The sequence below is a fragment of the Falco naumanni genome, chromosome 7 (genome assembly GCF_017639655.2).
Source record: "Falco naumanni isolate bFalNau1 chromosome 7, bFalNau1.pat, whole genome shotgun sequence".
Taxonomy (NCBI): Eukaryota; Metazoa; Chordata; class Aves; order Falconiformes; family Falconidae; genus Falco; species Falco naumanni.
This window is the reverse complement of record NC_054060.1, coordinates 49,080,925-49,097,948: the sequence shown is the minus strand read 5'-3', so window position 1 is coordinate 49,097,948 and position 17,024 is coordinate 49,080,925. Positions and strand designations below refer to the sequence as shown.

General features: G+C 38.5%; 1 protein-coding gene across 1 annotated transcript; it reads right to left on the bottom strand.

The window, feature by feature from the left end:
* Positions 1-9,583: 9,583 nt before the first annotated feature.
* Positions 9,584-15,723, bottom strand: LOC121090880 (APAF1 interacting protein). Its single transcript, XM_040599659.1, has 5 exons — positions 15,584-15,723; positions 14,961-15,096; positions 12,216-12,383; positions 11,546-11,665; positions 9,584-10,335 (listed from the first exon to the last, which is right to left on the bottom strand). Exons 1-4 carry the CDS (start codon positions 15,636-15,638, stop codon positions 11,566-11,568), a joined length of 459 nt encoding a protein of 152 aa, XP_040455593.1. The 5' UTR covers positions 15,639-15,723; the 3' UTR covers positions 9,584-10,335; positions 11,546-11,565.
* Between the last annotated feature and the right edge of the window lie 1,301 nt (positions 15,724-17,024).

Sequence of the window (17,024 nt, the reverse complement as noted above, 5' to 3'; positions counted from 1 at the left end):
AGAAACTTGGCTGCACCTCCTTATTATGAAAAGGTACCAGGTTTTCATCATTCTGAATGAGAGCGCTAACTGCCTGGTGACATTTTGAAGGAGCTGGTACTTCCTTCTCGGGAATAAATTAATAATCCCTGCTTACATATTTTTCAAAGACAGTGCTTAGGCATCCATCTTTAGGAATGGATTCTAGGCTGAGTTTTCTCAAGTAAGGGGCTGCCGCTCTCTTCTGTTTTCAGTCTAACACCCAGATATGGCCCAAGATTGAAGACCTGCTGCTGTTCATGTTGTTTCCTACTGGTTGCTTATTCTTCACATACAGCTTGTATTTTAAAAATGTAAATCTTTAACCTTTGAATACATCAGTTCCTACAAGGAAGTCCATCACAAGTATCAGAAACCTAACTCCTTTTTCTCTTTTTGATAGCACTTGAAAGCTGTAAGTGCTTGAAAGATGCATAAGGAAGTACAAAACCTTTACAGAGCTTAGGTGGACCATAGTCAAAGACCTGCTATTACTTCTCTGAACAGGAAGTGATTTTTACTCAACTAGGAAATCCTAGTTTTACCCTCCAAGAACTCAAGCATGGAAGTCACATCTGGGGGAAGATGTTCTAATTTCATACTGCTGTGCTCACTTGAAGCTGAAATGACCAAATAGGATATTACAGACAGTCCCAAGAGACTGTTTGGATTACAGAAGTGAATTCCCAAGGACATCCATAAATCCTGAAGAAGTTGTACCCTCTGCTCCTGAAATCAGTGTCTTATGCTCAACCCCTAACAGAGAGCTTCCTCGAGTTCTGCAAGGAAGGCTTCAGTTGCTCACATTATTATCCATCCTGGTCAGATTATCTCTGGCCTATGACTTTTTGACATTTTAGTCTCTCTGCCCAATGTAAAGAGCATAGAAGGCAGTAAAATTTTCCTCTATAGACATTAGTAATATTAAAAAAGTACAATTCCACCGCACAGCTGATAAGGTGTGAAAATACAACTCACAAAACTATCCTGACTTTAACCTTCCCTGGCTAATGGCATTTCAGTGATCCCTCTTGCGCTTCAGCTGTCTGGCTTTTGTTTATTACTTTGAAAACAAGTTTCTTCTCTTATTTGCAGAATTTGAACTCTGTCATTTCCACTGGAATGTTAATTCTGGATGAAGTAGGATGAAAAAATTCTCTAAAAAAATACAGAAAAATAAAAAAGAATCTGTCTCAGTCAGCTGCAATTCAAAATAGTAGCTGAAGGATTTAAAAAATATATGCAAATGAGAAATATCCTGAATCAATTATTAGTATATTTTTTTAAAGGAGGGGATAATTACAACTGTAACTAAGCTGATGCTTGTGGGATGGACCATAAAGTTCTTGATCTCTCAATTAGCTTCCGAGCACATTCAATTTGCACCTTTGTTTTACAGCTTATTGTGTGATAAACTTAATCCTGTAATGGGCAATCTTCTTTCAGTTTAGCTGACATCTATAGCACAAGGCCAAGTCTGGCTGCTATGGGAACAGGTTGCAAGGTATTGTCATTTAATTTTCTTTGGTAATTAATTTTGTGCAATATGAGTTTCAGGTTACACTAAGTTATCATGTATTCTCTACTTGATTGGCCATTGTTCTCTTCTGGTCTAACTAGAATAAGTTCCTCATCTTCAATATGAGATAGTTTTGTTCTTAACATTTCCAAAATTTAGGAGCAATCTGTGTTGTATTAACTACTTAAAATGTCTAGACTCTCTTTTTCAGATATACCAGTCTTCCTTATTGAAGACTAGAAATTTCAAACAGGACAATACATCTTAATGTAGGTTAGTATATGATGTTTTAACTAATAATATTGGACTAACTATTCAGACTACCAGGATTGTGCTGTTTTAATCATAGTTAAAGTATAGTAAAACATGGTACAATTTTCTAGTACAATGAAGTGTTTTGTTATTGCTTCAATTACAATAAGCAGTGGTCATTGTCCTATTCATTTAACTGTGCTTATCTACTGATGTTGCTACCATTGCTACTAAATGCTGTCTTATTTGGGTGTCTGAGACCTTAATTATATTCTCTTTTTGATTTACTACAATTAATTTGTTATCATAATGTTTGCCCTTCCCTCACTCAAAATATTATTCCCCTGTTATGCTATGGCTTCAGGCTTGATAGACTGAGCTGTCACTGAAATGCTATTGAATGAGTTCTCCTCCCTCTATTGCTTTTCAGAAACAGCAGCTGACGTCTTCCTACTCCTACACGCGTCTTTGTAACCCCATTTGTTATAACCATGGCAAGCAAGCATGACAGTAGCCTTGGTTTTTTGTTTTGTTTTGTTTTTTATTCTTTTTTTCTGGCAACTGGACTTTCGGGTTCAAATAACTTAATCATCGAAGTTGAGTAAAAACTAAATAGCATTTCAGACACCTCTACAGCACCCCAGACATAAGTCTCTAAGTGTGTTTACATGGAGGAAGTATCAGGTGACACGTGAGAAATTCTTTACTTTGGCAATAGGTTCTCCAAGTAAAAATTTTAAGCATGCAACTGGATTTAAAATGAAAGTCAGGGACCTCCAACCTGACTAAGTATTAATCTGTGCAGAAACATTTGTCTTGATTTTTAATTGCTAATGTACTTTCTCTTGAGGCTCTTCTGCTAAACTCCTATGTGGGCACTCCTTTATTTATATACAACTTGAAAAAAACACCTGCATTATGAAACCTCGTTGGCTTTGGCTATGTTTTTCATAGGTGTAATCCTGAACCCTTGTTTTTGTGGTGCATGTGATATTTCAGAAGTTATCATAACCTGAAGGCGAGGGCATTAAATAAAATGATGACCCAAGAAGATGCGGTAGCTTGATTTTGAACATGTGACACAACTAATAAAAGGAATAATTTTTTTTATTGTATGAATTAAGTTGCAGGAACTGTTAAGTTAAACTTAAAATAACCCTTTTAAATGTTGTTGAGGATAATGAATTAGCCAGGAGGAGTTAGAGCCTGCTGCTGCCAACTAAAGTGCTTGGGGACTTGAGATAGAAGTGAACGATAAGAAGCAGCTTTCATGCATTCAAATAAATTACATGTTGGGCTTGGCTTAATCCTGGCATCAGAATGATCTCTGGGTTTTTCCCTACATTATCTTAGTCTATGATTATGCAAATATCCTTTTAATGTAGCGACTCCTTAACAGGAAATTAGTCTCATACTTGCTCATAAGCTCTTGCAACCAACAGACATTTGCTTGCAAAATCCGAGTGTGTCTGAGGCACAAAAGGCACATTAACCCTTTAAGTAACAAAATTTTGCAAACATGCAAATAACAGGACATGCTCGGATATGTCAGGGATGTAGCAGATGAATCAGGAAAGTGGTAAGTTTCCTAACACAAAAATATTCCTGGGTTTGAAAGTTCAACCAGAAAGTCTATGGTATTAACTTTACATTTGGTTTCAAAGATTGTAAGGAAAACAGGGAAGTAAGAAAAATCTTACAGAAAAGCAGAATTAAAACTGAATAAAATATGGAAATGAGACAAAGCATAAAGACAAAAGAAGCATAACCATTAGCGTTAAATGTACAGCAACCTGGTGAGCCCAGGTAGTCTCCCATCATCATTCATGCATATAGACGTACTTTATTGATGATGTTTTCAGGAACTGCACCAAAATGGGACTGTGAGAGTAACCTGCTTTGTCTGGAGAACAGGAACTTAAGAATGGGAATCCAATGTTTCATCTGGAAAGACAGAATGCTGGCATCCTTTGGGAGGGGAAGAACTGAAGTCACAAAAATTGTGTCGTGCTACTTGTGGTAGTATTAATGTACATCTCTGAGCACACAACAGGAAAGCTCGGTTCTTGATTTTTTTTTTTTACTTTTTAAATCCCTGCTAGGTGAAATTACCTTCGGTAACTTTTTTCTCTTAAACTAAGGGTTTCGGCTTTCTTTTTAGGGAAAAAATAGCAGTTAAGCATTTGACGTCAATCTGGTATACACTAGTGATAAGTTGACGGCTAGTGCTTCAGGTGACCCCTGTCCCCCTTTTGTTACCCGCACTGATTGAACCACAGACAGCTAAAGCCTCAGTTACAGAGCAGCATAATGAAATTAGGCACCTAACTTTCCAATGGGATTTAGGGTAGTATCTGATTCATTCAAGCTCTTTTGAAACTCCCATCAAAGTGAACTGTTCAAGGCATGACCTTAAGGTAACACTTGAATCAGCCACAAAATCTAGACATCCAGCTCTTTGCTTTAAATCTAAGACCTATTCTTTCTTCTATATCCAGTGTATTCTGTTTGTAATTACCAGAAATTACCATCAGAGAAATCAGAGCTAATCTGAGGCTTATTAAGGAGCGAGAATTTATGCTTAACTATTTAAATAAATTCTTGTTGATCTGGTTTCTGGAGATTAAACTCTTTAATTTTGTCTGTCAGAGATGGGAGAAACTTGCTAGTACAATAGCATAGTATCTTGGAGTAAAATAACCCAACACGTATACGTAAGTACAGAGAGAGTGGGTGCTTGCAAATGCTATGCAGGCAATATGAATTGCTGTGATTCCCCATTAAATGCCATCTAGTCAATCACCCTCGGTCCACTTTTGGTATTGAGCACTAGCCAGTCACTAGGTTTTTTTTCTAACTGTTCCAGCAAAATCTAGCAGATTCTAGATTAACTTTGAAGACAGAAAAAATTTACAAATCACCATTCGGAATTGATTTTGTTTTCAATAGATTGAAGTCCTAATAGCCTACTGTTGTGGTTCCAGCTCCAAAATAATTTTGCAGCGGCATACTCTGTGCTGAATCACTAGCACTCAAATTTAGCAGAAACACATCCCTGTGCTAATGATGTCAACGAAAAAACAGTGAGATTTTATTTACCATCTGATCTGTGTAGTCAGCCCTCGGGTAGCACAGGACAAATGCCTGAGAGCTCTTTTTTAGACTCAGGGACTTAGAAATTCGCTCTTTCAGAAATCATGTCAGGTAGCATTCTGCTGGAGTAATATTAAACTTTTAGCATTAAGCCAACTTAAACCAAACGTACGGACTCTCTGACTTCTATGAAAGCTTTGATTAGCTGGCAGCAAAGTGCAGTTGCAGGCACCTCTGTATTCTCCGTTTGAAAAGTCAGCCTCAGCTCGGAGTGCTGTCCTTGGAAACAACCTACATCTGTAAGGCACAGCTTTTATTTCACCTGGCATGTAGGGGAAGAAAACAAATACAAAGCCTGCAAGGGTTCATCTCGCCTTATAACAAAAGGGAACTACAAATCCAACGTGGCTTCAAAAATGAAGAATTCTCCTGATTTCTTCATTGCTTATCAAGGGAGTACGTGACTGATAACTTCCTTTAGTAGGGATATCTTAACTTGTATCAGCTCAGAGGTTTTTTAACAATTTTGAAATTAAGAAGCATTAGTATCAAATTACACATTTTTTGTTCCTTGGTACAGAAGCCACCTAAAGTGCTCCAGGGTTGGGGTTTTTTTTTGCCAATTTGCCATTCTCTGTAAAATGACAAAAAATTGTTATAGACATATTTGCCAAAAAGTGTGGCCAAAAATAATTTAGAGGAAGGCTACTAGTCAGTGGGCCTTTTTAGATGTTAATTTTTAAATTATGATTTCAGGGTTACAGGAAATAGGATGCCAGCTGTTCAGGAATTACGGCACTTGCTAGAGGACCTATACTGGCATCATAACTGCTTACTTTAAGTTAGAGCTCTATCTCTTCATATTTCAAGATGCTGTATTCTGCAGATTTATTTCCTTCTTGGAAAGCAAATAAGATGTTGGCTAGGAAATTAATTTTATTGGGAAATGTTGGAACTTATTTAGTTTTTTGGATGACCCACCTGAAATGGGGATTATGTCATTTTTACATAAAACTATCTATCTGGTGATACTAAACCAAGATAATTTGCTTCGATGGAGATCAAGTCTGCTGTAAATGTATAAAAATATCTAGTAGGCTTATTAGCCTACAATTCAGAAAATGATCTAGACTTAAAAATTATGGGAGTTTAGAAGCTTTAAATCATATGGGAAATTTTAATATTTTTGGTCTATGTAATCAGAGCTGAACTGTAAGAGCTTTCTGAACACTTCAGGAAATAGTAATCATTTCACAGGTTTATGAAGCCGCCAAAGCTGTGAAGTCATTGATTTCTTTGCTCAGAGTTCACACACAAACAGATGTGTGAGGAGTGTATTTAGCTCATTTCCAGGCCACTGAACGGGACTCTGAGCATCTCAGAATCCTATATGAAAGAACTTAACTGCTACCACAGAAATTTGATATTACACACAGATTTTAGAAAGGCAGCAGAGTGGCAAATTGTAGTTGGATGAGGAAGTGAGTATTTGTAATGAACATGACCCCAGAGAAATATATTTGGCATAAAATACCTTTCCTTGTGTGTGTTCTTTTGTAGTTTGTCATTATACATGCAGAACAAAACAACACCAAGTGTAAAAACATCTTTATCCTTACAAAACATAAGTGTTAGGGAATGATACAATTATGACCTATTCTGAAAGCATCATCAGAATACCACAGGAATTTGCTTTTTGCAGAAATCTAGCAGTTTAAATAACGAATTAAAGGTCACAATCAATATAGACAGTAACTAGATTTCAAGACTAAGTGGATTGTCACATAAAGAAGTATTTTCATGAGCATGCCCATAGGGAAAAAAGCTAAGGGAATACAGTCTGCTTTCCCTTCATCTCGGTTGTACCTCTGAAGTCTTGAGAATACTTAGGGATGTGTTTTGCGCTTAAGTGGAGTAGGGGAGTATGCAGCCTGTCTAAAGTCACTCTTTGATCTAAAACCCATTTTTCACTGAAATTCTTACTGCAATCCACATAGATGTGGAGTCACTGCAAAACATTTGCCACTGACAAATGAATGCCTAATAATGAAAAAATTTATCAACACACAGTCAACAACCTGCAGTAACTTTCACAATAATCAAGGTCACCGTCCCCCTAAGGTTTAAAGGCTGCTGGTACCACACTACATACAGTAGGGAAGGAGAAAGATGCCTAGTGGTCACAAGATGCTGATCTTAAAGAAACCTGCCAGTCCATCAGCATAGCACTACTCTTTACGCTTTCTAAGATTCAGGTAGCACAAGCATTTCTGATGGGAGTTCAGAAATGAAGTCAATGGCATAAATCAGAAAATGGCCAATGCTATTCTTGTGTTCCTAAAATGCATAAGGAGATCCAGAAAAGAACTAAACACGGTTATTCCTTTAATGTAAGAATAGAACAGCAAAGATTCTGTTAAATTCACCGTAATTAACATTGGTGAGTCTTGCAGTCCAGTCATCAGGGGGAAAAAGAATCCTGTCTGAACTACACGGCTGTATCTTTAACAACTCTTCAGCTGATATTTCACTGACAGGGACAGGAAAATTTGAGAGCAAAGCTTAGGTATTTCCTGTTGAGAAAATGTGAAGCATCCCAGAGCAGTGAAGGTATGTTACCCTGGTAGATGAGTACTCAGCAAGTTTGTGACAGCAGATCTTTCTATAATGAATGATTCCTGTGGAGTAGTTACTTCATCAGTTGAGATCTTGACGTCATTTTTGACAGCTGCTGTTGGGTTGGTAGCATCAGATGCTGAACACGCTCTCTTGTGCAGCATAGAAAGACAGGCTATAACTGCTACATGTGGAGATAAGGGGGATCTGGTTGCTGACAAAGTGGCAGCATAGCAGCAACAACTCTGGTGGCCTACACCAGACTGTCCTGGCAGAGGTGACCACATCTTACTGCTTAGAAACAGCTGATACCCAGCAGGTTGGATCAGGTCAGCATACACTTGGCTTATACCACGAGGGCTTAACTGCAAAGGAGTTTTGTTGAAGCCCAGTGACAGACTGTTATGTGGGGACACGAATACCTACCAAGCCAAAGTAGGATGTTTTTTGTGCAAGTTCAGTACAACACAATTTCCAGTAACTAAAGAGACCAATGGCATGTAGTTCTATAATCTGTAGTCTGACATACATAACTAAAGAAAACTCAATGCTCAGTAATGGGTGAAAAGTAAGTTTCTTCCTGCCGCCTTTGTTTAGCAGAATACTTTCCACAATTCCAGTTCTTTCCAAATTATTCAGAACACCCACAGCAAAGCCATGTCCACAAGTAGCTGAATAAGTCTGAATACTCATCCCCGTGAAATGGGGGAAGCGTCTGCCATCTCTGGCTTCAGCCATCTCCTCTTTTGCCCCAGTTCTGGTTCTGTTTGGACCCATCTCTGAGTTGATTCAATGTTTTACCAGTGGCTTAACAGGAAGCAATGTAATGGTTTTCTTTACCCCACTCCTGCAGTAGTTTTCTTTTGGGTTGAAGAGTTAATTCAAATCATAGAATCTTTTAGGTGGAAAAGACCTTTGAAATCATCAAGTCCAACCATTAACCCCGACTCCCAAGACCATCGCTAAACCATGTTGCCAAATGCATTACACATTTTTTAAACCCTCCAGGGATGGTGATTCCACCACTTCCCTGCGCAGCCTGTTCCAATCTTCAGCACCCTTTCAGTGAAGAATTTTTTCCTATTACCCAATCTAAACCTCCCCCAGCCCAGCTTGAGGCCATTTCCTCTTGCTCTGTCCCTTGTTACCTGGGAGAAGAGACCTGCCCACACCTGCCTACAGCCTCCTGTCAGGGAGCTGCAGAGAGTGATAATGTCTCCCCCGAGTCTCCTCTTCTCCAGGCTAAACAACCCCAGTTCCCTCAGCCGCTCCTCATAAGACTTGTGCTCCAGACCCTTCACCAGCTCCGTTGCCCTTCTCTGGACACGCTCCAGCCCCTCAATGTCCCTCTTGCACTGAGGGGCCCAAAACTCAACACAGTGTTTGAGGTGCAGCCCCACCAGTGCCCAGTACAGGGGGACAGTCACTCCCTAGTCCTGCTGGCCACACTGCTTTGGACACAAGCCAGGATGCTGTTGGGTTCTCGGCCACCTGGGCACACTGCTGGCCCACGTTCAGCCGGCCGTCAGCCAGCACCCCCAGGCCCTTTTCCCCCAGGCACTTTCCAGCCGCTCTGCCCCCAGCCCGTAGCGCTGTGTGGGGCTGCTGTGACCCACGTGCAGGACCCGGCACTGAGCCTTGTTGAACCTGGTACAACCGGCCTCGGCCCACGGGTCCAGCCTGTCCGGATGCCCCTGCAGAGCCTGCCTGCCCTCCAGCAGGTCAACACTCCCCCACAGCTTGGTGTCATCTGCAAATTTACTGAGGGTGCACACAACTCCCTCGTCCCCATTGTTGATAAAAGATATTAAACAGGACTGGCCCCAGCAGGGAGCCCTGGGGAACACCACTGGGGAATTCACTTCAGGGAAGTTCAGAAAAGTGCCAGGGATGATGCAAGGGGAAGTGGTGGGAATGCATGGCCCCTAGCAGAAAACAAGGTCAACTGGCGCTTACCCAGTCTCAATTCACCCCTGGGACTAGAGCCTCAATACTCAATCAGAAAGTTGGTCAATCAAGGCTTAGACTGATGCCGCTGTGGGGCCATTCCAGGAGATTCCGAAAGAGGACACTAAGATACATAAATATGCAATATTATATTTTAATGAGCAGTTTGATTAAATCTATCATAGGCTGGCTAATCACAGGTCATAACAAGCTATTGTAAAGTTGTAACAAAATCTTATTGAAAGTGAATGAATTTGAAGAGAGAAAAAACAGACAAGACCCAGAGCAGTCTCTCAGTAACAACTTCCAAAGGCATGCTATAAAATTATGTTTCCTACTCATTATAATAACAATTAAAGAGAATTTAAAAACACATATGCTACAGGCTTAACTGAAAAAAACCAACATCTATTAACATGGCGTGAATGAATTAACAGTTCAAGCAATGCTTTAAACTTTCTACCTAACTTCTAATTAAGGGGTCGTCCTCACATTTTTTCCCCAAGAATAAAGGCTACTATACCTTTCAGAAATGGAGACCTAGAACAAAGTAAATGATGTAGCAATAGAGTAGGATCAAAATAATGCAGGTTGTTGAAATCTGCATTTTTAAAGCACGCAAACAAAATGTCACATTAGCTCTCCACAGCTTTTTTCACAATCTTTTTTTGCATCTGAATTTTCATTTCTCCTACTGCAGCATTTGACAGGATTCATAAGTAGAAATGATTACTCAGCTTTTTTGTTTAACTGTCCTCTTCTTCTTGGATTTTCTTTTTAACAGTCAAACCTGATTGCTAACATCTGTCCATCAGCTGAGTATAACAGCACCCCCTTCTGGTTTTAACAGCATGAGGTGGAATTGGAACTCCCATCATCACGTAAGAAATCTGTAGAGAAACAAGATAGAAGTGAAAATGTTACAAAACTAGGTATTTAGTCATAAGAAATAGGCAAAGGAATATTAATGCCACTACATTAGCCCAACCTATTCAGTTTCAGGGGCTGAGGAGCAATTTTAGAATGGTTCTCATAGGCCATGAGGTAGTTCTGTGTAGGCGAGGTAGCCAGTGTGTCTTCATCACTCTATGTAGTGGCAGCACTCCAAATACCCGTTCATGCAGAGACTCCCTTGACAGCAAGCCTCCTGTCCCACTGCTTCCTCCTCTAGTGTGGCCATAAAGGCTAAAGATCCAAGTACTTGTCTGTTCTGGGCTCATGCTGCCTGAGCAGCCTTTTCTCATCTCTTCTGATGCAAATGTGGTGGGTGGAGAGGATTATTTCATGGGCTAACTGTGCCCTAATTTAGCCTATCCTGTTTAATTAGACCACCACTTTGGCCTAGCAACTCCTGTGTAATCTGGCTACTGGTATCTTGCTTAAATTTTCAGGAAGAAGTGTCCCAGACTCTGAAACGTTACCCTACCCCTGTGTTTTGCCATACTGAGCTGTGTATTGCTTACATGAGAATTGTTTCAGGGATCCTTCATGTAAAGTACTGCATGATCACATTATCTATGTGCTTTTACTTTAAAATACTTGTTATGAAAACCTTCAAAACGTTGATCATTTCTACATTAGAAAACATTTTAATAAATTGCTGTATGAGGTAAACAGGTGACACTGATCAATGAATCAAACTGCAATCGGCCATTTCTGCAGAAGGAAAAAAACCCAGCCAACCCACCATGTAAGTAATACTACTGAGACAGACTGAATTCAAACCTGATCTTGCAAGAACAAACTGGGTGTTCAGGCACCTCTGTACAGATTAGCTTACTAGGCTGGGGTCTTTTTTCTCCATTGGTTTTTTCTGGTAATACTTGATACAATTTTGTTTTAAAAAGCAACTGCACCCCATGCTGTACATAGGTGCTAAAATATGCACAGGACATACTTCACTATGAACACATATCTTTTTGTTCCATTGTGTGGTAAAGCAGCATTATTTCAGGCGTAGATGCAACTGCAGTGGTAATGGAGCAGACTGGGGGAGATGTGCAATACTGAAGTTTCCCCAGGTGGGAAAGCAGACTGAAGTGATGGTGTCATCTGTAGCCTCTCCCTCCAAACAGATCATCTTTACAGATAAACTCACACCTGAATATATATGTTGTCATTTACAAGATCCCGTTTTCTCCTGCTGGATGTTTTGAAGGATCTAGCCCATGCAGCTTCATCTGCACTGCGATGTCAAACAAGTAATCATAACATTCACACCTAAAATCAAAAGGAAAAAACAGTGAAATGTAAAGTAAGGCTCAAGTCTTGCCATGTTTTATGAGAATAGTTTTCTTCCTTGAGCTCTACATCACCAATGCGACAGTCTGACTGGACAGCTCTATTGTAATTTATTTCTGTTCTTGCAGCATGGAAAATGCCGAGCATTTTTGTTGTATGATCCTGATTTCCTGCATTCCCATCAGCACATGAAGATGTAAATTCCAAAAATGGGTCTAGGGAAGACTATACAAACGGTATTGGCAGGTGTCATATAAAAGCAGAGATTGCCTGCAGGTTTCATGAGGAGGGACTTGTCCCTATGAAAGGAAAATATTGGCAACTGTATCAGCCAGCATTGATACAAAAGCAAAACTAAGCAGTGGAATCTTGGATGAATGCATTTCCAAAAGCTCTCTATACATTCAGTGAGGCCAGAACTTAAATGTTCTGAATTATTGTCCATGGGTTGGAAATACACAAGACATTAAGGTCATTAAGATTTTGAGGTATAATGGCAAAAGATATCATATTCCTACGTTGTACTCACATTGTTTTGGCTTTTTCCCATGTTTCTCCCCACACGTAAACTCCATGACGTCTAACCAATACAGCACAAGAGTCTGGATATTTTTCCAGAGCACATGCCATTCTTTCCTTGAGATCCTTCTCTTCTGGTGTATTCTCAATAATGGGAACCACTAGCGTATCATCATATCTAAAAGAAAAAAATGTTCATGTATTTAAAAAAATGCTGTGTTTGGATGTATGAAGCTTTTCCCTAAGAAAGAGATTCTCCTTTGACCATGTGAAGGTGTTAACAAATTCTCAACACTAGTGATTTTATGCTCTTCTCTTGTGAGTCATGCTGTAACATAAGAACTCTCAGGAACATCTCTCACTCCCAAACGTACACTATGCTGGCAATACCTGAGCTACACTTGAGGCACAAAAAGAAAGTAATACTTTAATGTATTAGGTGTAGCTGTTTGTTCACATATCACTTTGTAGTTGGGTCTCTTTACAACTTTCTCAGACTCTTTATCCTGTATTGGCATCACTTACAAGCTTTATCTCAGACTAAATTATTTAAAAGAATCACATCATGAAGAAGGAAATGAAGCTGTTTGCTGCAGAGCAGAAAAAAATAATTTAGGTAGTCCAAAAAGCCCCTGGAAATAAGATTGTCCTGCTAAGGCATATAAATAGAAAGCAGAGTCAACACATGAAAAATAAATACTCTGATGGAGTCACTGGTGGGCTATATGTGATCTTAAGAGAGCCTGAGAACCCCAGTTCCAAAGACAAGATGATGCATGTTACTCAGTGGAACTTGCCTAAGAGTTTCTTCTGAAGGAGGACTGGGATATTTGGCATTGTTTGAAAGTTAATTAACACTGGCAGAAACTTGTTTAATTTTAATAAGTCCCCAGTTCAGGTTCAGATTTATCATTGAGATCACAGATATTTCATGAGTGGATCCTAGTTGTACTTTTATAAAACACAGAGAGAAAGCAATAGTAAAAATAATACATCTTGTATTTCAAATCAGAAAATTAAAGTCTCATCCCTTACAGTTTTCAATGCTGATGCTTTCCCAAGGAAGTAGTATGAAAATAGTGATGAAGAAACTTAAGTGTTTTTTGAAGGTTTACTTTAAATCTTACACATTCTGATCATTACAATTAGATTTAGAGTGGGCTATTAGTGAGGCCAAATGAGCTAAGGCATTGGTTTCCTAGGTTCTGCTTTCTACTTGGATGAGAGTTTGGAAGCAGGTATAAATACCATAACTGATTTCTAATCATAACCGTAAGCTTTTTATCAAAAACTAATACCTATAATACTCAAAAGAAGATTATGAATGAGTTATTACTTGATATTTCTTTAGTTTTATTGACATATAAGCTGCCTACATTTAGCCAAACTGTCATATAAAATCTCAGGACAATCTGAGACTTTCAAAGCTATTTACTACAGATCTAGTTCTCTCTACTGAAGTCAAATGTAAAAGTATTCTGGCATCACTGGTATGACATTTAGGTCAACAAATACTTCTGATTATTCTGTCTGTAGCACTTTCCTGGATAGCTTCCAGAAAAGGTTTCTGAAATTAGAAACAATATATCGTTGATCCCTTTTTTGAAAGTTCCCATTCTGTACTATCAAATTCCTTCTTTGATCAATGGGGAGCCTTGTGTGAGGCAAGACAGTGGAATCAGTCTAGTATGGATGAGTATGTACTTAGGAGCCATGTAATCTGGAGCTTTGACTTCTTTAGTTTTTCTGGTAAATTAACAGGATGAAATGGGACAATTCAGAGATATGGAACCCAATAAATATAATGTCTCCTGACTAACATTTGGGAATGTTTGAGAATTCAAAACATATATCCAACAAGAAAATAGTTTTGGACTTTTTTAAAGTCAGTGTTGTTACACATTTCAATATAAGGGGCATCTTGCCACATTAAAAATACAAATGCTCATGCTGGCCAGAGAGTAAAGCTGGCAAGTCAGCCAAAACTGCATAAAATATGGCCAGGTGTAAAATCACATGCCAGACACATGGCTTGCTCCCTTGCAAAGGGCAATAATTAGTTACAGAAGTTAACATCAAAAAAGTGGAAAGAATTTAGCATTTCAATTTTTCATCTAATTGTCACATATTATATAAATGCTTTTTGCGGATCCCAATTCAACACACTGTGGGTGGAGTCCTCAAAACAAGCCATCACACATAATTTGGAATAACTCAGCACTTACCTCAGAGCTCATCCTTGAAAAGTAATAACATTATCTTTAATGAGCTGTTTATTCTGAGTTTTCTTTCAAAGTCTGTCAAGTAAAATCTGAAATCCTGTACTCTTTTAACATGCCCTAAACTAGCACATGTAGTGGTATGTGAAGTCCACCCAAATGTAGTTTGCACATTTTCAATCCAACCTAATGTTGGCTGGTTTCAGTTTCAGTTTAACATTCTATAGATGTGTTAACATTATCTGTTCTTGAGATATTTGTCAGGATATAACTCTCTATTTGGCTTGATTCTGTAGCTCAACAGACCACAGTAGCCCTGACACTGCAAGACTTTATCTCAGACCTCTTCCACAGGCTTGCAGGCTTTTAATGGAAAGCCAATGACTGATTTAATGTAGAAGTCTTTTTACTTCTTTTTCCTAATACTTTATATTACACACTTTGATGTACATAACTCAAATGACTTGCCATCTATTTATATTGCTGAAAACAAATGATCAGATAGCGTGCCTCTTTTCTTAAACATAGAGAAGTACCGGTAATAGCCTCCTGAAGTACACTTCTGGATTCCTTTTATCATCTCCTGATGGGTAATAATGAACTCACTCCCTGGGTAAAGAAGGGTAGCCATAACAGCAGCCTTGGAATGAGTATGGATCACTGCACCTGCCCCTAGGAACAGAAAGAGGAGAATTTTTTTTTTTTTTCAGAATTTTAAAATGTGTTTATTAAGAGAATCTTATTCACCTACTTGATTAATTTCCTTTGGCTAGACATCTTAGCAAATGGTCATCTACTTTATTACAGGAAAAAAACCACAGCAACCTAAATAAAGGTATGACATAATTCCTCATCCTTAAAGGATAATTATAGATTGTCTTAGGACACCAGTGTTAACCCACAGTTAGTGACAAATTCCAGGAGATAAACTACTTGCAAAAATTGAAGGAGAAACACTACTGGTACATTTCTTTACATACTGCAATGACTGAAACACTCTATTAATTCAAAAACTTATTTGTGAGATGAAAGTTTAAAGACTTTTACTTTCTTTTTAAGCTAATACTCTTCTTCGATTATCCACTGATTCTCTGAAAAAAATATTTGTTATCTTTTTGTGTTATCATGGAAAGATAGGTAGATAATAATTATAATTTACTTTTAAAGTTGCAGAGTTGCCAAAGATATGAAATGAGTTTTCCTTGGGTACACATGTATGCTTCTTGTGCAGGAAGATCAGAACAAACTCCCTAAATCATTTCTAAAGTAACAGATGTAAATCTTACACAACAGCAAGAGCTCTCTTTACTGTCCACCTGCAAAAGAAAAAATTCAAACTTTTTTCACCTACCTGTAATTTAGAACCTTTAATCACAGCCAATGGTTGCAAAGGGATCTAAACCAGTTGCTGAATAGGCAAAACTACTGGGACCAACCTGCTGTAAACCCCCCACCTCCTCCCACAACCTACTAATACACAGCACTAAAAATTACTGCCAAAAGGATGGCCACAGGTATAACTACCTGAGAAGATTAAAACGTAAATGACACACACACAGGATGTTACCATGAATTACCTTCCACTGTTCATACTCTTTTACAAATAATTTATTTTATATAGTTTCATGTTTATTTCACTGTAACTTCCATGTCTAATGAATATTGTATTGAATATTAATTCTGTGGATGTGTGTGTTCAGTGTTCTAGTCATCACTGAACTAAACCCATTTGCTACACACCTCTCATAGTGTAGGCATTCATAAAAAGAGGCGTGCACTGGCTTTTCTTCAGTTTCTTGTGTGGTGGAGGACCACTGATGTCCCGTTCGTTCATGTCACAAACAAACATATCTTCTGGCTGTAACAAAGAAGGAATTATTTTGACCTGTGATGACCTGAACAGTTTTGTTTTCCTTCTAGGGAGACAAATACATACACCATAATTTTAACTTCGTGGAAGTGCTGTAACGCACCACATTTATTCTAGCTTCTAATACTATTTACTGACATTGTGTAATGTGAATTAATATCAGGTACTTTTTTCATTCAGACTGCTGCCAAGCAGATATTTGTAAAACTAAGTTTTTCGTGGAGAGGAGGCAGCCTGTATCTAAACAACAGACAACAGATCAAAAGGAAAAATAGTAACTGATTCAAAAGAAATGTAGATGTACTTTTCCTTCCCCCCCTTTAAAGAATCAATAATGGACATAAATTAAACCTACACATAATATATTCAACTTGTAGAACTATTTTTTTAAACCTTGCTTTTAGTAGCTTTACATGATTGGTACCTTTGCATCAATCAGCTACTCATAACAGTACAAAGAATTGTTCAGAGCAGCAATAAAACGTTCTTCTTTAATGTTATTTTAAAAATCAGCAGGAAATACAGTTGCAAGAGATTTCCTTACTCACTGTGCTCAATCCACTACTACTGCTAGCAAAGAACAGACCATCACAGTCTTGCCATGTTATGCCTTTGCCTGCTTTACTTGCTAACATCCTCAGCAAGCACTGCTGTGAAACCCCAAGTTTCTATCAGTGAAGAGATTCTGTTCACTTCTCATTGTATTTACCCTCATATATATAAAACAACA